Source organism: Bombus pascuorum, chromosome 8 (genome assembly GCF_905332965.1).
Source record: "Bombus pascuorum chromosome 8, iyBomPasc1.1, whole genome shotgun sequence".
Taxonomy (NCBI): Eukaryota; Metazoa; Arthropoda; class Insecta; order Hymenoptera; family Apidae; genus Bombus; species Bombus pascuorum.
In genome coordinates, this window is record NC_083495.1 from 2,359,948 (window position 1) to 2,387,347 (window position 27,400).

Below are 27,400 nucleotides of genomic sequence, written 5' to 3' on the forward strand. Positions count from 1 at the left end.
TCATAATACATATTCAAATTCGGAAAGCGATACTTGTTTAATTTCAGAAATATTTAAAAAGTAGACTATTTAGATATTTATATGTACATAATATCTAACAATTATATTTGTCATGTAACATAATTATATATGTCATCATTATACAAACATAAAAGATATAACTTAGAAAAAACGAAGCTGTCACCCCGCTGGGGGTAGCCACCCACATGCTATATTTATTTTTATTTTATTTTTTTTTCACCAATAAGATATAACACTTTACCAAATGTCCTTCAGGACAAATTGTAAAAAAAATCAAAATAAAAAAAAAATTATACAAGTATTATATATATGTATATTTCATTTATCATAACAGATTATTAGTTTCTTTCACCAAATTTTTGAAATGCCATTTTGATTTTGGTGATTCTATAAAACATAATAAAATGCATATTTTTATGTCGAAATTATAAAAGGTACCATACATAGTATAAATTTCAGGATTTTGCTAATTTTAGTACGCAGGCGTTTATTCAACCAAAGTATTGATTTAAATGCGCAATATCATACAACGATAGCCCATTTAGAAATGCGAACTCTGCTGTTTGTAACTTGACATAGTGCTATTACGAAGAACGTATTGTTCTAGAATCTGTCGCGCTGAGAGAAAAGGTGTATAACAAAAAAAGATTAGAAAACATGGTTGGACCAAATATTTCTTTGTGACTAACCGTTCCGGAAGGTGGAGCATCTTCTGTACAGGGCACATCTTTTAGGACACCTTCCGAACACGAACGTGTAAATCCGGAACTCGCAACGTTTTGCAAAGTAAGCTTTGATTAAAGTTTTTGTCATATAAAGCATATCGTACAAACAATAATGGAAGAATTGGAACTTTGTGAAATATGAAAAAATAATTTGATACATATTAAAGACTTAAAAAAAGAAATTAAAATTTTAAATTATATTTTTAAATTGGAATTTTTAAAATTCCAAATTTAAATTTGTGTTTCGGCGGGAATTATAAATTTTTTGATTTTATATTATAAATTGAACATTTTTAAATTTCAAATTTTAATTAATAATAAAAATTAATGTTAATTTTAGGTATATCCTGTGAGCCCTGTAACAGGGCCTGGTGCAGCAAGATCCGTATGGGAATTAAGTCCAGATCCCGACATGGTCGGGCATCTACCAAATACTCCAATTTCTAGCACTACTCATCACAGTCATGAACCACCTAAAGGCACTGAATTACGATCTAGAAATGGCCCTGATGATAATATTTATGCCGATGAAACTGCACCAGGTCAAACTCCATCTGATGAAACAAAACAAATATTTGAACTTCTTAGAGCTGGGTATCTGCAGTGCACACTATTAGTTTTATAAATATAATGTTATTCGTGTGAATAAATACAAGGATGATCAAAATAATTAAAAAGTTCTTTTAGTGAGATTGGGGCAGTCGATGAATTGGTAGAAAAAAATGGTTTAAGCGTATTAAGTGCAAGGGACGAATGGGGATATACTCCTGCCCACTGGGCTGCTCTGGATGGAAATATTGAAGTAAGCTTTTGTTAATTAATTTTATTCAAAAAGAATAAATTTCTTTTTCTTTAACTACTATGTTTATTATCATATTACAGGTAATGAGATATTTAATAGAACGAAATGGACCAGTTGATCTTTCTTGTCTTGGGACTCAAGGACCAAGACCAATACATTGGGCTTGTCGAAAAGGTCATAGTGCAATAGTTCAGCTATTGTTAAAGGTATTAAAATGAAATAAACAATTTCATAGCTTATTATTTATTTATCTACATTTAAATTGTTTTTATTTGATTTTAGGCTGGAGTTGCTGTTAATGCAGCGGATTTTAAAGGCTTAACACCACTCATGACTGCTTGTATGTTTGGAAAATTTGCAACAGCAGCATTTTTGTTAGGATCTGGTGCACTAGGACATTTAACAGATATAAATGGAGATACTGCACTTCATTGGGCTGCATATAAAGGTCATGCAGAATTAATAAGATTACTTATGTATAGTGGAGTAGATTTGCAAAAACCAGATTACTTTGGATCCACTCCACTACACTTAGCATGTCTTTCTAGAAATGTCAGTTGTGTAAAAATATTATGTGAAAAAAGCAAGATTGAGCTAGAACCTCGTGATAAAAATGGTAAAACACCATTACAATTGGCAAAAAGTCACAGACATTCAGAAATTGTAAGAATACTACAAGCTGAACAGAAACGGCGAGCTAGATGGATTCCACCGATTAATGAACTTTGGTTTGTAATTTCCTTTTGTAAAGTGTTTTGCAGAAAATGTTATCAATTGAGATATTTATTCTTGCTTCTCCTTTAAGGGCATTATTATTTGGTGGAGCTGGAAACAGTAAAGGTCCTATATTATTATTTGTGATATCTGTCCTTTTATGGGGATATCCGATGTATTTATTAAAATGTATTCCATTAACATGGAATCTTTTACGTGGTAGTCACTATTGTTTTATTTATTGGAACATTGTTATGTGGATCTCATGGATTGTAGCAAACAGAAGAGATCCTGGTTATGTACCCCAGAATAGTGAAACCTACTATAGAGCAATTAAACAAGTATTCTATAATTCTATGATGTATTATAAAATATTATATAGCCATTTTACATAAAACGATTTTTACTTTCAGATTCCATATTTTGATAAATGGAAAAAAAGAAATGTTGTATTGTCACGTTTGTGTCATAGCTGTAGATGTTTTAGGCCTTTAAGAGCTAAGCATTGCAGAATCTGCAACAGATGTGTTACATATTTTGATCATCACTGCCCGTTTATATATAACTGTGTAGGTTTGAAAAACAGGTAATATCTAATACAATTTATATTTAATCATAGAAAATTATAATTCAATATTTTCTATAATTAACCAATTAATTATTATTACAGAATGTGGTTCTTTCTTTTTGTTATGTGTGTAGCAATAAATTGTTCATTCACTATTTATTTTGCTTGCTATTGTATGGCAATTGAAGGAATCCAATTATTATATGTATTGGGTGTACTAGAAGCATTAGTATTCTGTGGGCTTGGATGGATTTTGACATGTACTTCAGTAAATATCAAAATTTACTCTTTTAACATCGAATATTATATATAATATCTATATTTGTAATGACTTCTTTTCTTTATACAGGTCTTACATGCATGTATGAATTTAACAACAAATGAAATGTTTAATTATAAACGGTACTCGTATTTACGAGACAAAAAAGGAAGATATTTGAATCCCTTTAGTAGAGGTCCTGTTCTTAACTTTATAGAATTCTTTCTATGTCCTCCAAATCATCAAGCAAATGACCCACAAAACTACCAGATACTTTCAGAAGATATCATGTAAATAATGATAAATTGCAATTACTATATTTCGGTAATACTGCACCTCTAAGAAATTGAAAATGTTATTAATTAAGCAATTAACATTATGTCAACTGTCACATATGTACCTGCACATAATCTCGATGATTATTGCTTTTAATATTATAGCTTTTTACTCATGATATTGAATAAGAAATGATTCAATAAATAATTTATTGATTTATATTTATAAATTTTTTATACCTTAAACATTACATTTTCTCTCTTAATAAAGTTTCGTCATGATTGGAATAATTTAAATAAAAATTTATTAGAGGAATCATACATAATATTATATTTTTATCCTCTTATGATCATTAGATAAAAAAGATGGGATATATTATCATGTAAATATAAATTTGATATATACAAATAATTTTGAAAATGTTATATGTATATAATTTGTACATGTAATGTATCTTTGGTAAAATATACTGCGTTTTTGTACCTAATTAAAGTATCAGTTTTGGTTTATATAATTAAAAATTTATGTATATAATTAGAAGTATTGTGTTCAAACAACATTAATAAAAGATGCTAAAAATTAGTTGTATGTATAAAAATTATAGTCTAGAATAGCTTATTATAGCTTGTTATAGCTTATAATTAGTTTTCTCTTTAATATATAAATATTTAAGCATTACCTTATCAATATATCTTATGTTAAATTATTATGTTAAATTACTGAACATATATAAGACGAAATTCTTATTTTAATTCATAACAAAAATCATAATTTGATGGAGGATCGGGAATAGCAGGCGGATCTTGGGGAATATCAATTCCTTCTGTATCTAAAAGTCTTAGTTTAATGTCCATGGATAATAATGTCTCCAAATCATTTTCCGCCTCTTTACTGGTCATTCTACTACCTATAAATAAAACATGCTTTTTTGGATCCGAAGAAATGTTAGTTAAAGGCGAGAATAACATTACAACATACCAAGTAAAGCGTTAATGCCATCTGTCCAATAATCAAAAACTTGTTCATCAGGAGCAACGAAATCTAGGCTTGAGACTTCTACAGAGTCTAAAATTAATGAAAACGCCAACTGATGCGTAGTTTTCCGTCGCTGCAAATCCTTCATATGGGGACAATCTCTACCAGTCAGTAAAGCACGAATTTCAACAACAGCTAATTTTGTAGGAAGTTCATCTATTGTTGGTACTGATTTTTCATCACAGTCACCATAATGGAATACTTTGTGATTTGGTGAAAGTCGAACGTACCAGAACTTATCCTTGATTCTCTATATACATTATAATGTTCGTTAAAGCAACAAAAATATCGTTTCATTTAATATTTTATGAAATATATGACGACCAATACCTGTCCTCTAGCGCTATATTTCATAAATCTAGTGCCTTCTACTAAGAATCCTAAGCGTTGTTGTTGAATAAGTTCTAAGATTTCAGGTGTAATTTGTTCTCTGAGCTCAACTATGGGTCTTGCATGACTTTCCCACTCTTCCCTGCTAGTCCTTTCTTGTTGCCATAAATTAGTAATTGTTGAATATGTTAATTGTTGTAATTTATTTTTGAATTTATCCAATGCTGTAGGTTTACACTGAAGTGCTCTAGTAATTTGCTCTCTGACAACAGAAAATACTTTTACAAAATCTTCAGTGGTGGCTCTCATTTCTTTCCAAGTCTTATTTAAAAGGACTATGCATACACAATAGAACTCTTCAAAAGGATGATCATGTGTAAAAAACATAGGATGATATGATTGTCCCTGTTCACTAGGTGCTTCTCCAATACGTAAAACCTAATCAAATCCAATGGAGAATTTAATTTATTTTAAGTGCTTATGTTAAGTTTTATGTAAGTACTTACTTCACAAAGTAATTTGACAAGCTCCACACTTGTTCTACCAAAAGGACATTCATGTTCATCTGCCCTGCAAGAGTTTTCTAAAACAACTTTAGTATAAGCTTCAGTATGATTACGTGCAAAATAAACCATACAGTCTAAAGCAAGCATGCCGGGTGGAGTTTCAGTAAAATCAAGAGCAGGATTAATATCATATTTGAAACCCAATTTTTTATAATCCTTAGCAAAAAGACCCTGTTTTCTAGCAGTAATATCTCCACCTACAGCTCCTTCAGTATCAAAAGCAATTCTTCGAAGTTCTTTAATCTTATCATGTGCATCTTGATCTTGTGGATCCATTTTTGTCATCATACGCTGTTCCCACAAACTTAACATAAGCGTTTGAAGTACATATAATTGGTGTGCCATTTCTGCACCAACCTATAATTAAATTTGATTGTATCATAAATTTATATGTGGTACATGTAAAAAGGTCTTAATAAACGTGGATCCAAAAACCACTAGTTTTGGATTTACAAGATGTTAAGTGTATAATACAAACCAATTACTTTGTCAAATGAGTTGATACAACAAATTGAAGACTACTGTCAAGAAATAAGAGAAATGCTAGGAATCTTTTAACATATGCATGTTCCTATGAGAAGACATGGTAAAGTGAATGTTGAAATGAACGGGAGACATATTAAACATATGTTGTAAAGGTAATGTCTTACTGACAAAAACAGCTTGTAATTTCAGAAACTAATGATTTTTGAACTGTTGTATATTAAGATTTTTTTTGCTTGGTTTGATGAGTACTATATACTCCTAAAGTATTTCCCTAATTTTTTGTACATCCGGTATATTATAAGAAAAAGGACGATTTTATACCTGACCAGTAGATTGTATGATATTCGTCAAAAATACATTTCTAACTTGTTTAGATTGAAGAGTTGCAGCAACAGCTCTACGTTTAGATAAATCAGCCTTAAGAAATAAGGCATTTATTAGAGCTATTGCATTTTGTTGTATTTGTGGACGAGCACTTTGTAAATGCATCACTAGATTAGGAAATGTAACTTCTTTTTCAACTTGTCCATATTTTCCTGATGAATTCAATACTATATTTTCAAGAATGCTAAGTGAAGCTTCAATAATACTAGTATCTTGAATTACAGCTTGATTGTTCACATAGCTTGCTACTTTATTAATAAAAGGTGTCTCTAGTATATCCCATGAAACAATTCCATGATCCATTAGCTCCACAAATGATTGAAGTGAATATGCAAGTGCATTTCCCTTATACTTTTCACCTTCCACCTATGTATGTTATAAATTATAATAAAGTATAAAATAACATGACTAAACTAAAGAAACAAATTTGTAATACCTGTGATATAATTAAAGCTAATCCTTGCTTGTTAATAAATTCTAATGCAAATGTCATATCTGTGCTAAGAGTGCTCAATTTTTGCAAAGCAGTAGTTTTTTCTTCCAAAGTCCCATTATTGAGCTTGGTTAGAATATCACAGGCTGTTTTAGAGGGGGAAAATTCTAATCTCAAAATACTACCATTTTTTACTTCATTACGATTTTTTTCTGTGATATAATTTTGATTGTTACTTTCCGAAAATTGTAATGAATATGATTCAGAATCAGAAAGACCCCACCCATTACACAATTCCTAATAAAAATAAAATATATAATTCTCATTTTACATAAAGCCTTTATCTTATATACACTTAATTTTAGGCAAATTTTCTTAAAGAATATCAATAAAAACGTATACTAACAAAATTTTTATATATATTATATATAATAAATTATTAATTTTTAATTTGTAAGTACCTGAATAATAGCAGTAAGTGGATGTTTTTGATTAAATTCAATAAGTTGTGGTACTTGTTCCGTCATCTGAACAGCAATTTTTACGATATTTGTATCTTTCTGGACCGGCATTTTTATTGTTTGTGTATACATGAAGGACCAACGAAATCAGGAACACATTTGACGTATCTCTTGTCATGATAACGTAACGGCCATCATGATAGTTTTATACTAAATCGCAAGGCGTCTGTCGGTCTCTCTCGTTCGCCCCACCATAAATCAAACATATGTATATTCTATTTCTTAATGATTGATGTCAGGTTTTCTGCGCAAGTCTGAATATAATTATGAAGTTTATGACGGAGAAGCGAGAGGGAAGATTTTGTAATTCTAACAATAATGAGATATTGAATTGAAGGAATTTTAATAAATTTTAACATTGATGTAAAAATTTTCTAATCTTTATTTTTCTACATGCATTATTTGTATTGCATGATTTTACAAAATATCCTCTTTTTTATATTTACTCAAATTCAAAAATTCATGTACAATGTATTAAGATTAGTTACATAATAATTACGTTTAACACGCGAGAATATAGCTTATAAGGTACAATGAATTATTTGCATTGCTAATTGTATTTTACAAAGCATAATGCAAAAGTTATTTGCTTTGTGCAATTCCCTAAGTTAGTTTTTTATCCTATGTAAATCTAAGATTTTTTTATCACATGTATAACCTACATAATAATTATTAACAACTATTTAGTTTTTTGTCATTGTTCTATTAATCGGTACGAAGATAAAAAACGGCAAGAAGACATTAGAAAATATTTTACACTGAAACTCAAAGTTTCCAGTCCCATGGAATACATAATACACCATCACTCATGACAGAGTAATAATGTGTCACCCAAAGCATAACACCTTTTAATAAAGGAGCTAGAATGCTTTTATGCAATAATAGGCGTTCACAGCATTGTATCATCAAATCAGGAGTTATACTGTCATCTTTATTTAAAACAGTCAATCCCAATTCCTGGACTGTTTTGTCATGTAGTTCACGCTCTACATATTTTATGCTGCAAAAAGCAATATTTAGAATAATGAACTAATTTTTTGTGATAGATTACCACACGATCTTACTTATTGTAATGATGTAATCTTTTAGTGGCTTCCTCTAAATTATCAGTAATAAAGTTTACTAAAAGGAAACTTGGACATGAAGATGGAACTATAAACTGTCCAGTAGGAGAGAGCATTAAAGGACCTGCTTCACTGAAAATAAAATTTAATTTACTCACACTTCTTACGTATACCCTAAATTTATATTATATTATACTTACAAATAAATTAAGTCACTATTAAATATATATACTTATAAATGAACTGAAAGAAAATATATATTAGATATTAAATAGGTAGACGTAAGTAATACTAACGCTTCAATTACGATTTCATAAGTAGATAAATCGGTTGGCCACATTTTCGGATAATTTCGTCGTCCTCGATAATCCGAGAGGGTTGTTGTAAGTTGTCGAAGTTGACGTTCATACTGGCTAACCATTACTTTTGGCATGAATTTCCTGCACATATAGAGTACCCTGAGCCTTACCGTCACTCAATTAATGTGTTGTATTACGCACCGTCGACCAACTTTAATGTCAAGAAGCACTTGTGAAACTGCCTTTTCGAAAGCTGGTAATCTAAATAATACCACATCATACTTCTGAATGTTCTTGATTAACTGTTAAAATAAATATTGATTTAGCAAAGTGAAATATATTATAAATGTTATATAAATTTAATAATTTATTCTTACATCAAGCCAATTGTGTCTAACTTCACCTGAATTTAACATAACATTTCCCTCTACACTTATGCCTGTATCATTGGCAAAGACAAGTGTCCTATTTTTGAGTACTTCCATTGGTTCAGGATGATGTTCAGCTAATGCCTTAAAAGCTAATAAACATCCCCTGTAATGAGCTATGTTCCATCCACAGTCCCATATAATATTTTTCAAACCTAATTCAGAACATAATATCTTTTCTAACTTTTGTACTTCTTCTCTCATTGGTCTACATGCTTCTAACTTCACATGTACTTCATTAATGTGTTTATCTAAATATGCCCTATAAAATCATAATTAGCTTCAAGTTTTTATTAATTTAGTTACATAAATGAAAGATTAAAATAGACTTACTTAAGAGCATCAGGTTCTGAATTAATTTTTCTTTTCATTAAAATAGATGCATAAATAGGATCATCTTCTAGTTCTGAGAAATCTATATCTTCTCCAACTCCTTTTCTTTGCCAATATCTTGACTTGTACTTTGTACTATCTGGTGGCTTTTGTTCTTCAATTTGATCTACAAACGTTGTTGGCAAATCACACGTCTTCAAGATAGAAAGTATAGTTTGTCTTATATCCTTTTCTTTCAACTGTATCTGTACCAAAGTAAATTTTCCAGCCTTGAGTTCCTTTTCATTCTTGGAGCGTAAATAAAATGGTAAAGTGATAGGTCTTATTGGCCTTTGCTGTTGTAAACTTTCTATAATAGAACTTAGTTGTTTTAAAGAATTTTCATTTACTGTCTGAAACATTTAAAAAAGCAAAAATATTATATATTTAATACATTACCATTTTTAGTAGAAATTGAAAATTTTCACATAGTATAAAGAATTTATTTATACATAAGTATTTATACATGCATACACGTGTATGCAGTAATTATTGCACTTCCTTTGTTCTATAAATAGTTCTAACTATAATCAAATGATGAACTGTGTTGCCGACGTATAAACGATTTTAAATCGCTTACCTTCAAAATTTACATTTTATAAGTTGTTCAACTTATAATATTAAAATATACTCACTCTTTGCGTGGGATATTGTCCAAAAAGATCGGGGTGAACGGTAAAATAAAAAGGTCGCAATGCAGTGGATATTTCACCCGTACTTAAAGCTCTTACTGCATCTTTCCTGCAAAAACTATAAGATGATTGTTAAATCGATTAAAATACTAAAAAAAATGATACCATTTAATTATATTTTGACGAATTTAATCAAGTAAACTTGTTTACCATCTTCCTAATGCACAATACATTTTTGCAATTTCCTATACTGTCATCACACGTCCATATCATATAAACGTTTACGAGCTGAAATAAAATAAATATCGCATTTACTATCCATCAAATTTACTAAACGTTCTACATTTGATAGATACAAATAATGAAGCTGACGCACATTAGCCGTGGAATATAATTTTTCAGATGTATAATCTACATAAAACCTACTGACCTACACTTCTTTACACTTTACATAACTGTCTTTAAACCGCATCAGTATGCAAACTCGAACAACATTGGACTTGAACCTCTTCTTTTTGTCTAACCAATGGTGGGATCTATATATGTATGTACAGATATGTATATATATACATATATGTATATACGTGCTGTACGCGATCAGTAAAAATAAAAATATTTGATTAGTTAAATTATCATATACAATGCGCAATATAAACACCAGTTTTAATCAGTAAAATAAGTACTACCAGCTTAGAATGTTCTAGTTTATTTATATTTTGTTCCCATATGATGCATCGCATAGTTTTAACCAAAGAGTATCCCTACTCTTTGGTTTTAATAATATATCATTAACACTGATACCTTATGCCTTATGTCATATTTGTATTATGTACCAGCTGTTCTATGTCTATACACACAAATAAGTAATGGTGAAAGAAGAACATTGAGATTAATGTAATACTATAATGCCACAGTATTTGGTTTTTATATCTGTGCTTAATTACAGGTGGTCAAGGAAATAACTTATATATATATATATATATATATATATATATATATCTACGGTATTAAGTCTTTTGAGACTGTAAAACAATAATGTACTGAGGATATACATTGTCAATCGTTTCATAGACGTGGTTTACTAAACATGGTCATTGAAAGCTTTTACATCTGTTAAATTCGATAACGTTTAAAGAAATTTACTTTGATTATTTATCAACATGTAAATAACTAGTGCTTTAAATGTATATAAATTATCAAGAGAAAATTTGTTGAAATATTGTTGCTGCTTTGTATATAGTACTGTAAGTATAAAATATAAATATAATTATGTCTAATTAATGTTATATTCATTGCAACTTTATGATAAAATTTATTTATTTATGTTATCATATTATATATATAGTATATCACAATGTTTATAATTTTGTAAATGTTGTAACAATGGAATAATTTTTTAAATATTTGTAGTTTGACCATGTCATATTCTATAAATAGAAGACCTTTGCTAGGAGGCGTATCAGACAGTGAATTTGAAGATGATTTAGAAACTGAAGCTGATGATCCAAATATTTCTGTTCCAGATGAAAAACCATTCCTAAATCAATATGAACCGAGTGATAAGTAAAAACTGTTTAAAATAATTTAATTCATTATTATGACTACATAATTTATTACTGTATGGATATGTACATATATGTATTTAAAAAATTCACATAATGTTGGAAATTATACTTTGCAGATATAATCTTGCATATATCGTTTTTTATGTACTTGGTATAAATACATTAATTCCTTGGAGCTTTTTTATCACAGCTGATGATTATTGGTTGTATAAATTTCGAGAGATACAGAAAAATTCTACAAAAGGTATTAATTACACTCATATGGAAAATTTAGAAAAAAAAACTGATCTCCAAGCTAGTTTTACATCATATATAAGTGTAGCAAGTGCACTACCAAATACATTTTTTTTAATTGTAAATGCATTTATTAGTAAAAGGTAAGTCAAATAAAACTGTAATTATATAATAAGAAGGAATTAGTGCAATATATAAATTAAAAGAAATTTTAAACTATATAATTAATAACTAAACTATATAAACTATATAACAAAATATTAAAATAACAGAATTCCCTTAAGAGTAAGAATGGTGGGCTCTCAATGCACAATATTATTATTTTTTATTCTAACAACAATGTTTGTTAAAATAAATACGGACAAATGTAAGTTTAATAAAAAGATAATACTCAGAATAAAATTATATATTTTACATTTAAAGTAATATACTAACTTTGATTTTAGGGCAGGGAACATTTTTAATAATTACCTTGATCACAGTGGCATGTGTCAATGGTATATCACCAGAATTTGAAGTATTATTGAATATTACAACATTTAAATTAGATGAAATAGTGATACTATATTGTGTTCTTGTAGCTGCAAGTGCAATTTTTGGAGGGAGTTTAATGGGTATTGCTGGACGCTTTTCTCCAAGATATATAACAGCTATGTCAAGTGGACAAGCTCTTGGAGGAATTATTACTGCTACAGCAGAAATATGTTCTCTTTGGATTGGTGCTAGTCCTGTACTTTCAGGTCTAGTTTATTTTATAATTGGAGATGTTATATTGTTCTTATCTTTGATTGCATATATAATCCTAGAAAAAGCAGTAAGTAATTCAGCATTCTATAATGATATTTATCATACAGGTGTTTTATAAGTGGCTTATGATAATAACAGACATATAACAAAATAATCTATTATGAACCAAAGAGAAGACTTAAATTATAATGTCCTATGGATATCATTTATTTTTTACTATAGGTATTCTTCAAACATCATATGGTAGAAAAATTGTCTGAAAATGTAGAAGCAGATTATTCAATAACCGGAGAAGTAACTTTTTCGCAAGGCACTACAATATCTTATATGCGTATTATTAAAAGAATTTGGCATTATGGTATTAATGTATTTCTAGTATTTTTGATATCCTTTTCTGTATACCCAGCACTTACTGTGTTAGTGGATAGTCAGTATAAAGGCAAAGGTTATGTATGGAATGGTAAGTCTTGTAATTGAATTTTATATAATTATAAAATTTTTATAGCTTTTTTATGTTTTATAGATATCTATTTTGTACCTGTGGTGACCTACCTCATTTTTAGTTGTGGTGATTATACTGGAAGAATATTATCAGGCATTTTTCAATGGGTATGTATAAACGCTATTTGAAAATATATACTTTTTTGTTACTATAATAATATTTAAATTAATATTTTAGCCAAAAAATAAACCATGGCAAGTCGTATTTTTAAGTCTGATGAGAGTCATCTTTGTACCAGCTTTTATATTTTGTAATGCTCAGCCCCGGCATCATCTTTCTGTTTATATTCATAATGATCTTTATTATATTTTAATGACTATTGCATTTGCCATCAGTAATGGCTATCTATGTAATTTATCGTTTATTTTAACTCCTATGTAAGTTATTATATATACTAACTTAATAAATTTTTATTAGTTTGATACTAAGGATTTTTATACAGGGTTGTAGATTCTCAAGAGAAGGAAATTGCATGTATTATGATAGGAGCTTTCCTTGGTATAGGATTGATATCAGGTTCTGCACTCAGTTTGCTTATAGTTAAAACACTTTAATTGTACAATTTGTGTCTGAACCAAAGGAATACTGCCCTCCATATTAAAATAAAACAGGACCACAAGACACAATATTGGATCAAATTAAATAATTTTATTTTATACTTTATGACAAAATTTATGTATGTAATGTTTGATATATCATAGTAAATTATTTTTGAAGCTTTCTTTAAATATTTATATAGTAAAATTTGAAAAGTTCATGAATATATAAAATGTTTTGTGTATAGAATGGAAATAATTGTGTGTGCCAAATTACATCTAATAGATCTCAAATGCTGATACATAAAGACTTAATTGATTGCATATATGGGAAGGTACAATTTTATTATACATTTAAATAATGTATTTTTAAGAAATCGAAGAATGCAATAAATTATGATATACCTTTCAACCTTTGTCAAAACTAGTTTGTCAAAACTAAAACTGTAACATAATATAATAATTTGTATTTAGGTATAAGTATTAATAATAAAAGAATATAGTTCAATTCATTGTTAATGTGTTATTAAACCCTTTGAACTAGATAGAATATTTAATTTAACAGAAAAAATTTCGTTATAGGAGGCATTTCGTACCCTATGAATTATCGTTGATATATTGTTGAATATATTACATAATATCTTCTTTTTATGGATATCTGTAACTACATTTATATTACATACAATTTGAAATATATTGATACTTATAATGTCTACATCTAAGATTTTTTTTTCTTTTTTACTTCTTTCGCAAGTACTTTATTTATTTGCAAGTATTTGTGTATATATATTAGTGCATATATAACTAAAACCTATAAGCTTTATCTATCATTTGCATTTAATTCACAAAAGAAAGCCTGCTCACTTATTGGAGCATGCATGTATCTCATGAAGGATGTTGTTTATCTTTACTTGTTAATGGAACAAAAACTACACCTGTAAGAGACTTTTTCTTAATCTTCCCATCCTTTGTTTTATCAACCTGTACTAAGACTTGATCTGAGTTCCTTGGACCCACCGGTAACACCAAACGTCCTCCAGGAGCTAGTTGATCAATTAACTGTGTAACAAATATTTTAATGATTATATAATGTATTTCTGTATAACATTATGTAATTAAGTTTTTTCTTACAGCTTGAGGCATTTCTTTAGCAGCAGCACCCACATGAATAGCATCATATGGTGCTTTTTCTGGATATCCTAATCTTCCATCTCCAACTAGAATATTATACATAAATATTAGAACAAATGTGGAATATTACATATTTTTATATGAAGTATACAAATCCACATATTTATATAAAATTTAGAAAATAATTACCAACTAATTGAACACGACCGCTTTCAAGAAGTTCTGGGTTATCTCTCTGAATATTTTGCATAGCAAATGCTTTAAGTTCAGAAATATGTTCAATACCTATAGCTAATCCATTTGATCCTAACATCATTGCCATACATGCTGTTAAATATCCAGAACCAGAACCAACATCTAATGCTCTAGCACCATCACACAGCTTATCTTCAAGTATTTCCAAAGCATATGCATGCTGAATAATTTTAATTTATCAATTTCACTGACATATTTTCTATATTATGCTTCTGTGGCTTGGTGCAAAAAGTGTCAATGTCATATTTTTTCAAAAATGACTTTAACTCAATATTGAATTTATAGGCAATTGTATATTCAATATAAGAAACAACAATTTCAAGTTCTATCTGAAAATTCTACCTGGAAATGATTATAATGGCATTTGTATATGCTAATGACAACATTTTTATAAAATAAAGACTGTAAAAAATACCAAAGTCACTATAAAAAAACACAAATATCATAAGCTTTAATTTATTCTTTTTGTTGTTGCTGCGAAAGAAATTTGAAACAGCGGGAAGCATTATAAATAATGACATTGGCACTTCTTGGACCAAATCACAGATTTAAATTTAATAGGTATCTGTATACCATATGAGGAGCACTTATAGTTGCACCATAGCCAATATCCTGTGGAGAATCTATATATGCATAGCCAGAACAGGTATAATTTCCTCTATCTACAGAAGACATTGCTTCATAAACTCTGTCTGATTTAATTATTCTTGATGCTAAATCAAAAAGATATGTGGTTTACATCTAACTTTCTTTTGGTAGTAAATGTAATTACAAAATTCTATTTATATCACTTACATTTAAGATGTTGTATAAGATCATGATTGTTTTTTGCGTGAAATCTCCCAGACCAAGCCATTTCATATGCAAATTCAGAAAATAATAAACTTATTGCTATGAAAATAAAACACGATATATAAACGTTGAGATCGTAAATTATGATTTAATAAAATAACCGGCAAGTTATTGTTGCAGTTATTATAAAATTTATCAGAATTATCAATGCAATTAAATGTATAAAGTAAATAAATTTATAAAAAAAAATAAATTTTTACTGTTATATAATTATATATGTAATAACGTTAAATGACAGGTAAATTGAAACCGATTAATTCAATATACATAGTTTGTTGTTGTAAATTGATACCAAATTTGAATTTAAGTTTCACGTAATGTAACCTTTATGTTGATTTTAGTAAACCCGTCTTGCAAAATTCTAGTCAAATAAAATTGCATCATTATTGCACATGGGCACATACCAAATACGAGGAACATATAAGATGAACGTAGCATAAAGAATGAAGTGACATTAAATTATGCAATACAACAACAAAGATTGGAGTTTTACCAGTCTTATTACCACTATTATGTCACTTCCAGTTTTACCGATTCATACCTGTTTTTACCACTTTCATGTCACATGCAATGTTATCGATTCTGTAGTACTGACACAAAAAGTGAAACGAGGTACATTCATCTGTGGCATTTTGTGACAGGCCTAAAAGAATTTAGAAACATGTACATTATTATACATACTACGAATGTACATTACAAATTCAATATACATACGTACATATATCACTCTGTATATAATCAAGATGGATTCGAATTAATGACATAATTTTTCACAATAAGAAAGGAGCTTTAAACTGAGATTTGAAAAGCAGATTTTAGACGGAATGTTGATACAGATAAGAAAAACTCTGGTAAACTTACAGAGAAAAAAAAAGGCAAATTATCCAAACTTGTATCTTTAGCTGAATTATATTAAAAGTGATTCAAATAATAAAATAATAATAAATCAATTAGTTTTGCGAAAATTATTAGATGAGGATAAAGAATTGATACTAATAAAAGCAATTTATTTTAACAGAAATGGTTCAAAACATTCGATACAAAGAATACGAAGGATTGAATATTTCATCAAAAAAAGTTTTGTACCGCTTTGTATATAGACCTATATACATAAATAGCACCCTAAAAGAGAAATAATAATATAAACAACTATATCAAACTGAAACAGCCTACATACCAGAACATTACACAATTGAAAGATTATATTTAAAACACGATATTTGCGATAATGATACTATTACATAAGTAATTCCACGAAAACGGTTATTTTTATTTATTTTAACTTATTCATAATGTTCCATTTTTTATAAAAATGTTTAGTGTATATTTATTGTTAACGGATTAATATTTCGATCCCTATATTAATTACTTGCTTCAGTTACTTGCGTCACATTGGGTCGTTTTGTGACAGATAGTCTGTACAGCTTCTATATAAGAATAAATCACATCACGATATAATATATTACGTTATACTATATCGTTATACGATATAATGTATTATGATGAATAGTATTACGTTATACAGTACTACGATATATAATATTACCTTATTCAGTGTTATGTCATACAGTATTAAGCTATATTGTATTACTTTATAACGTACAAAGCTATATAGTATAACGTTACATAGTATACCGAAATATGATATTAGGGTATGACGTATTACGTTATTCTGAATTACGCGGTAACGGATAACGTTATATGGTATGACGTTATACAGTATTACTTCATGTATTGTCACGTTGTAACAGATTGCGTTAAAACGTATTAAGTTATATAGTATAACGACATACAGATATTCGTTATAACATACTACGCAATATAGTACAATGTTATATGGTAATACGTTATAACGGATTACATTATATAGTATTACGTAATAACGTATAACGTTATATAGTATTACGTAATGACGTATAACGTTATGTAGCATTACGTAACAACGTAAAACGCTATATACTATGTTGTAATAACGTATAACGTTATGTAGTATTACGTTATAACGTGTAACGTTATATACTATTACGTTATAATGTATAACGTTATATAGTACAACATTATAACGTATAACGTTATATACTATTCCGTAATAACGTATAACGTTATATACTATTACATAATAATGTATAACGTTATATAGTATTACCTTATAACGAATAACGTTATGTAGCATTACATAATGACGTATAAGGTTATGTAGCATTACGTAACAACGTATACCGTTATATACTATTTCGTAATGACGTATAACATTATGTAGCATTACGTAACAACGAATAACGTTATATACTATTACGTAATAACGTATAACCTTATATAGTACTACCTTATAACGTATAACGTTATGTAGCATTACATAATGCAGTATAACGTTATGTAGCATTACGTAACAACCTATACCGATATATATTATTTCGTAATGACGTATAACATTATGAAGCATTACGTAACAACGAATAACGTTATATACTATTACGTAATAACGTATAACGTTATATACTATTACGTAATAACGTATAACGTTATAAACTATTACGTAATGACGTATAACGTTATATCCCCTTACGTAATAGCGTATAACGTTATATACTATTACCTTATAACGTATAACGTTATATACTATTACGTAATGAAGTATAACGTTATGTAGTATTACCTAATGACGTATAACGTTATGTAGTATTGCCTTATAACGTATAACGTTATATACTATTACGTAATGAAGTATAACGTTATGTAGTATTACCTAATGACGTATAACGTTATATATTATTACGTACTAACGTATAACATTATATACTACTACGTACTAACGTATAACGTTATATACCATTACGTAATGACGTATAACGTTATATACTATTACGTAATGACTTATAACGTTATATGCTATTACGTAATAACGTATAACGCTATATACTATTACGTAATGACGTAAAACGTTATATAGTAATACGTACTAACGTATAACGTTATATACTATTACGTAATGACGTATAACGTTATATACTATTACGTTATAACGTATTACGTTATATACTAATACGTAATAACGTATAACGTTATATACTATTACGTAATAACATATAACGTTATATACTATTACCTTACTTCGTATAACGTTATATACTACTACCTACTAACGTATAACGTTATAAACTATTACGTAATAACGTATAACGTTATAGACTATTACGTAAAAACGTATAACGTTATATACTATTACGTAATGACGAATAACGTTATGTAGTATTACCTTATAACGTATATCGTTATATACTAATACGTACTAACGTATAACGTTATAAACTATTACGTAATAAAGTATAACGTTATATGCTATTACGTAATAACGTATAACGTTATATAATATTACGTAATAACGTATAACGTTAAATAGTATTACGTAATGACGTATAACGTTATATACTATTAAGTATTGACGTAAAACGTTATATACTAATACGTACTAACGTATATCGTTATATAGTATTACGTAGTAACGTAGAACGTTATGTAGTATTAACTTATAACGTATAACGTTATATACTAATACGTTCTAACGTATATCGTTATATACTATTACGTAATCACATATAACGTTATGTAGTATTACCTGATGACGTTTAACATTATATTCTATTACGTACTAACGTATAACGTTATATCCTATTACGTAATAGCGTATAACGTAAAATACTATTACGTACTAACGTATAACGTTATATAGTATCATCGTATGACGTACAACGTTGTACACTATTATGTACTAACGTGTAACGTTATATACTATTACGTAATGACGTACAACGTTATGTAGTATTACTTTATGACGTATAACGTTATGTAGCATTACCGTATGACGTATAACGTTATGTACTATTACCTTATAACGTATAACGTTATATACTATTACGTAATCACATATAACGTTATGTAGTATTACCTTATAACGTATAACGTTATATGCTATTACGTAATCACGTATAACTTTATGTAGTATTACCTTATAACGTATAACGTTATATGCTATTACGTAACAACGTATAACGTTATATACTATTACGTAATGACGTATAACGTTATATAATATTACGAAATGACGTAAAACGTTATATACTAATACGTACTAACGTATATCATTATATAGTATTACGTAATAACGTATAACGTTATAAACTATTACGTAATAACGTATAACGTTATATACTAATACGTAATGACGTATAGCATTATATACAATTACGTAATAACGTATAACGTTATATACTATTACGTAATCACGTATAACGTTATGTAGTATTACCTTATAACGTATAACGTTATATGCTATTACGTAATAACGTATAACGTTATATACTATTACGTAATGACGTATAACGTTATATGCTATTACGGAATAACGTATATCGTTATATAGTATTACGTAATAACGTATAACGTTATAAACTATTACGTAATAACGTATAACGTTATATAGTATTACGTAATGACGTATAACTTTATATGCTATTACGTAATAACGTACAACGTTATATACTATTACGTAATAACGTATAACGTTATATACTATTACGTACTAACGTATATCGTTATATAGTATTACCTTATGACGTATAACGTTATGTAGTATTACCTTATAACGTATAACGTTATATACTAGTACGTACTAACGTATAACGTTATATACTATTGCTTAATGACGTTAAACGTTATATACTAATACGTACTAATGTATATCGTTATATAGTATTACGTAATGACGTATAACGTTATATGCTATTACGGAATAACGTATATCGTTATAAACTATTACGTAATAACGTATAACGTTATATACTATTACGTACTAACGTATAACGTCATATAATATTACGAAATGACGTATAACGTTATGTAGTATTACCTTATGACGTATAACGTTATGTAGTATTATCTTATAACGTATAACGTTATGTACCATTACGTAATGACGTATAACGTTATGTAGTATTACCTTATGACGTAAAACGGTATATACTATTACGTAATGACGTAAAACGTTATATACTAATACGTACTAACGTATAACGTTATATACTATTACCTAATGACGTATAACGTTATATGCTATTACGTAATAACGTATAACGCTATATACTTTTACGTAATGACGTAAAACGTTATATAGTAATACGTACTAACGTATATCGTTATATACTATTACGTAATGACGTATAACGTCATATACTAGTACGTAATGACGTATAACGTTATGTAGTATTACGTAATGACGTATAACGTTATATGCTATTACGTAATAACGTATAACGTTATATACTATTACGTAATAACGTACAACGTTATATACTATTACGTAATGACGTATAACGTTATATGCTATTACGTTATAACGTATAACGTTATAAACTATTACGTAATAACGTATAACGTTATATGATATTACGTAATAACGTACAACGTTATATACTATTACGTAATAACGTATAACGTTATATACTATTACCTTATTTCGTATAACGTTATATACTACTACGTACTAACGTATAACGTTATATGCTATTACGTAAATAACGTATAACGTGATATACTATTACGTAATGACGTATAACGTTATATAGTATTACGTAATGACGTATAACTTTATATACTATTACGTAAGGACGTAAAACGTTATATAGTAATACGTACTAACGTATAACGTTATATACTATTAAGTAATGACGTATAACGTTATATACTATTACGTAATCACGTATAACTTTATGTAGTATTACCTTATAACGTATAACGTTATATGCTATTACGTAATAACGTATAACGTTATGTACTATTACGTAATGGCGTATAACGTTATATGCTATTACGGAATAACGTATATCGTTATAAACTATTACGTAATAACGTATAACGTTATATACTATTACGTACTAACGTATAACGTCATATAATATTACGTAATGACGTAAAACGTTATATACTAATACGTACTAACGTATAACGTATTATACTATTACGTAATGACGTATAACGTTATATGCTATTACGTAATAACGTATAACGCTATATGCTATTACGTAATAACGTACAACGTTATATACTATTACGTAATAACTTATAACGTTATATACTATTACCTTATTTCGTATAACGTTATATACTACTACGTACTAACGTATAACGTTATAAACTATTACGTAATAATGTATAATGTTATATATCATTACGTAATAACGTATAACGTTATAGACTATTACGTTAAAACTTATAACGTTATATACTATTACGTAATGACGAATAACGTTATAAAATATTACGTAATAACGTATAACGTTATATGCTATTACGTAAATAACGTATAACGTTATTTACTATTACGTAATGACGTATAACGTTATATAGTATTACGTAATGACGTATAACTTTATATACTATTACGTAAGGACGTAAAACGTTATATACTAATACGTAATGACGTATAACGTTATATACTATTACGTAATAACATATAACGTTATATACTATTAAGTAATGACGTATAACGCTATATACTATTACGTAATGACGTAAAACGTTATATAGTAATACGTACTAACGTATAACGTTATATACTATTAAGTAATGACGTATAACATTATATACTATTACGTAATGACTTATAACGTCATATACTAGTACGTTATGACGTATAACGTTATGTAGTATTACGTAATGACGTATAACGTTATATGCTATTACGTAACAACGTATAACGTTATATACTTTTACGTAATGACGTATAACGTTATGTACTATTACCTTATAACGTATAACGTTATATAATAATACGTAATGACGTATAACGTTATATACTAATACGTAATAACATATAACGTTATATACTATTACGTAATGACGTATAACGTTATATACTATTACGTACTAACGTATACCGTTATATAGTATTACTTTATGACGTATAACGTTATGTAGTATTACCTTATAACGTATAACGTTATATACTAGTACGTACTAACGTATAACGTTATATACTAATACGTAATGACGTATAACATTATATACTATTACGTAATAACGTATAACGTTGTATACTATTACGTAATAACGTATAACGTTATATACTTTTACGAAATGACGTATAACGTTATATGCTATTACTTAATAACGTATAACGTTATATACTATTACGAAATGACGTATAACGTTATATACTAATACGTAATGACGTATAACGTTATATACTATTACGTAATAACATATAACGTTATATACTATTAAGTAATGACGTATAACGCTATATACTATTAGGTAATGACGTAAAACGTTATATAGTAATACGTACTAACGTATAACGTTATATACTATTAAGTAATGACGTATAACGTTATATACTATTACGTAATGACTTATAACGTCATATACTAGAACGTAATGACGTATAACGTTATGTAGTATTACGTAATGACGTATAACGTTATATGCTATTACGTAATAACGTATAACGTTATATACTTTTACGTAATGACGTATAACGTTATGTACTATTACCTTCTAACGTATAACGTTATATACTAATACGTAATGACGTATAACGTTATATACTAATACGTAATAACATATAACGTTATATACTATTACGTAATGACGTATAACGTTATATACTATTACGTACTAACGTATACCGTTATATAGTATTACTTTGTGACGTATAACGTTATGTAGTATTACCTTATAACGTATAACGTTATATACTATTAAGTAATGACGTATAACGTTATATACTATTACGTAATGACTTATAACGTCATATACTAGTACGTAATGACGTATAACGTTATGTAGTATTACGTAATGACGTATAACGTTATATGCTATTACGTAATAACGTATAACGTTATATACTATTACGTAATGACGTATAACGTTATATGCTATTACGGAATAACGTATATCGTTATAAACTATTACGTAATGACGTAAAACGTTATATAGTAATACGTACTAACGTATAACGTTATATACTATTACGTAATGACGTATAACGTCATATACTAGTACGTAATGACGTATAACGTTATGTAGTACTACGTAATGACGTATAACGTTATATGCTATTACGTAATAACGTATAACGTTATATACTATTACGTAATAACGTACAACGTTATATACTAATACGTAATGACGTATAACGTTATATACTAATACGTAATAACATATAACGTTATATACTATTACGTAATGACGTATAACGTTATATACTATTACGTACTAACGTATACCGTTATATAGTATTACTTTGTGACGTATAACGTTATGTAGTATTACCTTATAACGTATAACGTTATATACTATTAAGTAATGACGTATAACGTTATATACTATTACGTAATGACGTATAACGTTATATACTAATACGTAATGACGTATAACGTTATGTAGTATTACGTAATGACGTATAACGTTATATGCTATTACGTAATAACGTATAACGTTATATACTATTACGTAATGACGTATAACGTTATATGCTATTACGGAATAACGTATATCGTTATAAACTATTACGTAATGACGTAAAACGTTATATAGTAATACGTACTAACGTATAACGTTATATACTATTACGTAATGACGTATAACGTCATATACTAGTACGTAATGACGTATAACGTTATGTAGTACTACGTAATGACGTATAACGTTATATGCTATTACGTAATAACGTATAACGTTATATACTATTACGTAATAACGTACAACGTTATATACTATTACGTAATGACGTATAACGTTATATGCTATTACGTAATAACGTATAACGCTATATACTATTACGTAATGACGTAAAACGTTATATAGTAATACGTATTAACGTATAACGTTATATACTATTAAGTAATGACGTATAACGTTATATACTATTACGTAATGACTTATAACGTCATATACTAGTACGTAATGACGTATAACGTTATGTAGTATTACGTAATGACGTATAACGTTATATGCTATTACGTAATAACGTATAACGTTATATACTATTACGTAATGACGTATAACGTTATATGCTATTACGGAATAACATATATCGTTATAAACTATTACGTAATGACGTAAAACGTTATATAGTAATACGAACTAACGTATAACGTTATATACTATTACGTAATGACGTATAACGTCATATACTAGTACGTAATGACGTATAACGTTATGTAGTACTACGTAATGACGTATAACGTTATATGCTATTACGTAATAACGTATAACGTTATATACTATTACGTAATAACGTACAACGTTATATACTATTACGTAATGACGTATAACGTTATATGCTATTACGTAATAACGTATAACGTTATATACTATTATCTTATAACGTATAACGTTATATACTAATACGTACTAACGTATAACGTTATATACTATTACGTAATGACGTATAACGTTATATGCTATTACGTAATAACGTGTAACGCTATATACTTTTACGTAATGACGTAAAACGTTATATAGTAATACGTACTAACGTATAACGTTATATAGTATTACGTAATGACGTATAACTTTATATACTATTACGTAAGGACGTAAAACGTTATATACTAATACGTTCTAACGTATATCGTTATATAGTATTACGTAATGACGTATAACGTTATATACTATTACGTAATAACGTATAACGTTATATACTAATACGTAATAACGTATAACGTTATATACTATTACGTATTAACATATAACGTTATATACTATTAAGTAATGACGAATAACGTTATATACTATTACGTAATGACGTATAACGTTATATACTAATACGTAATGACGTATAACGTTATATACTATTACGTAATAGTATATAACGTTATATACTATTAAGTAATGACGTATAACGCTATATACTATTACGTAATGACGTACAACGTTATATAGTAATACGTACTAACGTATAACGTTATATACTATTAAGTAATGACGTATAACGTTATATACTATTACGTAATGACTTATAACGTCATATACTAGTACGTAATGACGTATAACGTTATGTAGTATTACGTAATGACGTATAACGTTATATGCTATTACGTAATAACGTATAACGTTATATACTATTACGTATTAACATATAACGTTATATACGATTAAGTAATGACGAATAACGTTATATAATAATACGTAATGACGTATAACGTTATATACTAATACGTAATAACATATAACGTTATATACTATTACGTAATGACGTATAACGTTATATACTAATACGTAATGACGTATAACGTTATATACTATTACGTAATAACATATAACGTTATATACTATTAAGTAATGACGTATAACGCTATATACTATTACGTAATGACGTACAACGTTATATAGTAATACGTACTAACGTATAACGTTATATACTATTAAGTAATGACGTATAACGTTATATACTATTACGTAATGACTTATAACGTCATATACTAGTACGTAATGACGTATAACGTTATGTAGTATTACGTAATGACGTATAACGTTATATGCTATTACGTAATAACGTATAACGTTATATACTTTTACGTAATGACGTATAACGTTATGTACTATTACCTTAAAACGTATAACGTTATATAGTATTACGTAATGACGTATAACTTTATATACTATTACGTAAGGACGTAAAACGTTATATACTAATACGTTCTAACGTATATCGTTATATAGTATTACGTAATGACCTATAACGTTATATACTATTACGTAATGACGTATAACCTTATATACTAATACGTAATAACGTATAACGTTATATACTATTACGTTCTAACGTAAAACGTTATATAGTATTACTTTATGACGTAAAACGTTATGTACTATTACCTTATAACGTATAACGTTATATACTAGTACGTACTAACGTATAACGTTATATACTAATACGTAATGACGTATAACATTATATACTATTACGTAATAACGTATAACGTTATATACTATTAGGTAATAACGTATAACGTTATATACTATTACGAAATGACGTATAACGTTATATGCTATTACGTAATAACGTATAACGTTATATACTATTACGAAATGACGTATAACGTTATATACTAATACGTAATGACGTAAAACGTTATATACTAATACGTAATAACGTATAACGTTATATACTATTTCGTAATGACGTATAACGTTATATACTAGTACGTAATAACGTATAACGTTATATGCTATTACGTAATAACGTATAACGTTATATACTATTACGTAATGACGTATAACGTTATGTAGTATTACCTTATAACGTATAACGGTATATACTATTACGTAATGAGGTATAACGTTATGTAGAATTACCTTATAACGTATACCGTTATACACTAATACGTACTAACTTATAACGTTATAAACTATTACGTAATAAAGTATAACGTTATATGCTATTACGTAATAACGTATAACGTTATATACTATTACGTAATAACGTATTACGTTATATACTAATACGTAATAACGTATAACGTTATATAATAATACGTAATGACGTATAACGTTATATACTAATACGTAATAACATATAACGTTATATACTATTACGTAATGACGTATAACGTTATATACTAATACGTAATGACGTATAACGTTATATACTATTACGTAAT

General features: G+C 27.8%; 5 protein-coding genes across 15 annotated transcripts; 2 read left to right on the top strand and 3 right to left on the bottom strand.

Annotated features, from left to right (window-relative positions):
• Positions 1-501: 501 nt before the first annotated feature.
• LOC132909719 (uncharacterized) lies at positions 502-3,584 on the top strand. 2 transcript variants are annotated; one of them, XM_060964692.1, is made up of 9 exons: positions 502-807; positions 1,087-1,340; positions 1,425-1,548; positions 1,629-1,754; positions 1,831-2,276; positions 2,354-2,603; positions 2,676-2,848; positions 2,933-3,098; positions 3,180-3,584. In XM_060964692.1, exons 2-9 carry the CDS (start codon positions 1,159-1,161, stop codon positions 3,381-3,383), a joined length of 1,671 nt encoding a protein of 556 aa, XP_060820675.1. In that variant the 5' UTR covers positions 502-807; positions 1,087-1,158; the 3' UTR covers positions 3,384-3,584. The 2 variants fall into 2 exon arrangements, with proteins under 2 accessions (XP_060820675.1, XP_060820676.1); XM_060964693.1 differs by having other exon boundaries at positions 505-807; positions 1,434-1,548.
• On the bottom strand, positions 3,326-7,313 carry LOC132909716 (engulfment and cell motility protein 1). Its single transcript, XM_060964686.1, has 7 exons — positions 7,061-7,313; positions 6,603-6,896; positions 6,104-6,532; positions 5,237-5,653; positions 4,731-5,168; positions 4,344-4,650; positions 3,326-4,272 (listed from the first exon to the last, which is right to left on the bottom strand). Exons 1-7 carry the CDS (start codon positions 7,190-7,192, stop codon positions 4,109-4,111), a joined length of 2,181 nt encoding a protein of 726 aa, XP_060820669.1. The 5' UTR covers positions 7,193-7,313; the 3' UTR covers positions 3,326-4,108.
• A 165-nt stretch (positions 7,314-7,478) lies between these two features.
• LOC132909720 (T-cell activation inhibitor, mitochondrial-like) lies at positions 7,479-10,501 on the bottom strand. 6 transcript variants are annotated; one of them, XM_060964698.1, is made up of 9 exons: positions 10,346-10,501; positions 10,126-10,203; positions 9,919-10,024; positions 9,245-9,636; positions 8,861-9,173; positions 8,685-8,785; positions 8,481-8,642; positions 8,185-8,316; positions 7,479-8,120 (listed from the first exon to the last, which is right to left on the bottom strand). In XM_060964698.1, the coding sequence occupies exons 2-9, from the start codon at positions 10,146-10,148 to the stop codon at positions 7,886-7,888; spliced, it is 1,464 nt and encodes a 487-aa protein (XP_060820681.1). In that variant the 5' UTR covers positions 10,149-10,203; positions 10,346-10,501; the 3' UTR covers positions 7,479-7,885. The 6 variants fall into 6 exon arrangements, with proteins under 6 accessions (XP_060820681.1, XP_060820677.1, XP_060820680.1 ...); XM_060964694.1 differs by having other exon boundaries at positions 9,919-10,033; XM_060964697.1 differs by having other exon boundaries at positions 10,292-10,480.
• Positions 10,502-11,325: 824 nt separating this feature from the next.
• LOC132909722 (equilibrative nucleoside transporter 3) lies at positions 11,326-14,011 on the top strand. The gene is made up of 9 exons (XM_060964700.1): positions 11,326-11,478; positions 11,597-11,857; positions 11,987-12,081; positions 12,161-12,211; positions 12,296-12,528; positions 12,684-12,921; positions 12,985-13,070; positions 13,141-13,340; positions 13,406-14,011. Exons 1-9 carry the CDS (start codon positions 11,333-11,335, stop codon positions 13,515-13,517), a joined length of 1,422 nt encoding a protein of 473 aa, XP_060820683.1. The 5' UTR covers positions 11,326-11,332; the 3' UTR covers positions 13,518-14,011.
• A 289-nt stretch (positions 14,012-14,300) lies between these two features.
• Positions 14,301-16,516, bottom strand: LOC132909724 (protein-L-isoaspartate(D-aspartate) O-methyltransferase-like). Of its 5 annotated transcripts, none has more exons than XM_060964705.1 (7): positions 16,456-16,516; positions 16,279-16,380; positions 15,681-15,776; positions 15,459-15,598; positions 14,916-15,045; positions 14,631-14,716; positions 14,301-14,558 (listed from the first exon to the last, which is right to left on the bottom strand). In XM_060964705.1, the coding sequence occupies exons 1-7, from the start codon at positions 16,499-16,501 to the stop codon at positions 14,385-14,387; spliced, it is 774 nt and encodes a 257-aa protein (XP_060820688.1). In that variant the 5' UTR covers positions 16,502-16,516; the 3' UTR covers positions 14,301-14,384. The 5 variants fall into 5 exon arrangements, with proteins under 5 accessions (XP_060820688.1, XP_060820687.1, XP_060820689.1 ...); XM_060964704.1 differs by having other exon boundaries at positions 14,820-15,045; XM_060964706.1 differs by lacking the exon at positions 16,456-16,516 and having other exon boundaries at positions 14,820-15,045; positions 16,142-16,283.
• Positions 16,517-27,400: the final 10,884 nt, after the last annotated feature.

What these genes read in the sequence shown, in the direction of transcription:
- LOC132909719 (XM_060964692.1), top strand. Translation starts at nt 1,159, where the DNA reads ATGGTCGGGCATCTACCAAATACTCCAATTTCTAGCACTACTCATCAC. An exon ending in ACTATAGAGCAATTAAACAA is followed by an intron (nt 2,604 to 2,675) that starts GTATTCTATAAT and finishes TTTTACTTTCAG; the next exon opens with ATTCCATATTTTGATAAATG. An exon ending in GGATTTTGACATGTACTTCA is followed by an intron (nt 3,099 to 3,179) that starts GTAAATATCAAA and finishes TTCTTTATACAG; the next exon opens with GTCTTACATGCATGTATGAA.
- LOC132909716 (XM_060964686.1), bottom strand. Translation starts at nt 7,192, where the DNA reads ATGTATACACAAACAATAAAAATGCCGGTCCAGAAAGATACAAATATC. An exon ending in CACTTACTGCTATTATTCAG is followed by an intron (nt 6,897 to 7,060) that starts GTACTTACAAAT and finishes TATTTTTATTAG; the next exon opens with GAATTGTGTAATGGGTGGGG. An exon ending in TTGTCAAATTACTTTGTGAA is followed by an intron (nt 5,169 to 5,236) that starts GTAAGTACTTAC and finishes GGATTTGATTAG; the next exon opens with GTTTTACGTATTGGAGAAGC.
- LOC132909720 (XM_060964694.1), bottom strand. Translation starts at nt 10,148, where the DNA reads ATGTATTGTGCATTAGGAAGATG. An exon ending in GACATTAAAGTTGGTCGACG is followed by an intron (nt 8,643 to 8,684) that starts GTGCGTAATACA and finishes GGTAAGGCTCAG; the next exon opens with GGTACTCTATATGTGCAGGA. An exon ending in TATGAAATCGTAATTGAAGC is followed by an intron (nt 8,317 to 8,480) that starts GTTAGTATTACT and finishes TTTTATTTTCAG; the next exon opens with TGAAGCAGGTCCTTTAATGC.
- LOC132909722 (XM_060964700.1), top strand. Translation starts at nt 11,333, where the DNA reads ATGTCATATTCTATAAATAGAAGACCTTTGCTAGGAGGCGTATCAGAC. An exon ending in ATATAATCCTAGAAAAAGCA is followed by an intron (nt 12,529 to 12,683) that starts GTAAGTAATTCA and finishes TTTTTACTATAG; the next exon opens with GTATTCTTCAAACATCATAT. An exon ending in CAAAGGTTATGTATGGAATG is followed by an intron (nt 12,922 to 12,984) that starts GTAAGTCTTGTA and finishes TATGTTTTATAG; the next exon opens with ATATCTATTTTGTACCTGTG.
- LOC132909724 (XM_060964704.1), bottom strand. Translation starts at nt 16,501, where the DNA reads ATGTCATTAATTCGAATCCATCTTGATTATATACAGAGTGATATAT. An exon ending in CATGAAAGTGGTAAAAACAG is followed by an intron (nt 15,777 to 16,278) that starts GTATGAATCGGT and finishes TTATTTTCATAG; the next exon opens with CAATAAGTTTATTATTTTCT. An exon ending in CGGTCGTGTTCAATTAGTTG is followed by an intron (nt 14,717 to 14,819) that starts GTAATTATTTTC and finishes ATAATATTCTAG; the next exon opens with TTGGAGATGGAAGATTAGGA.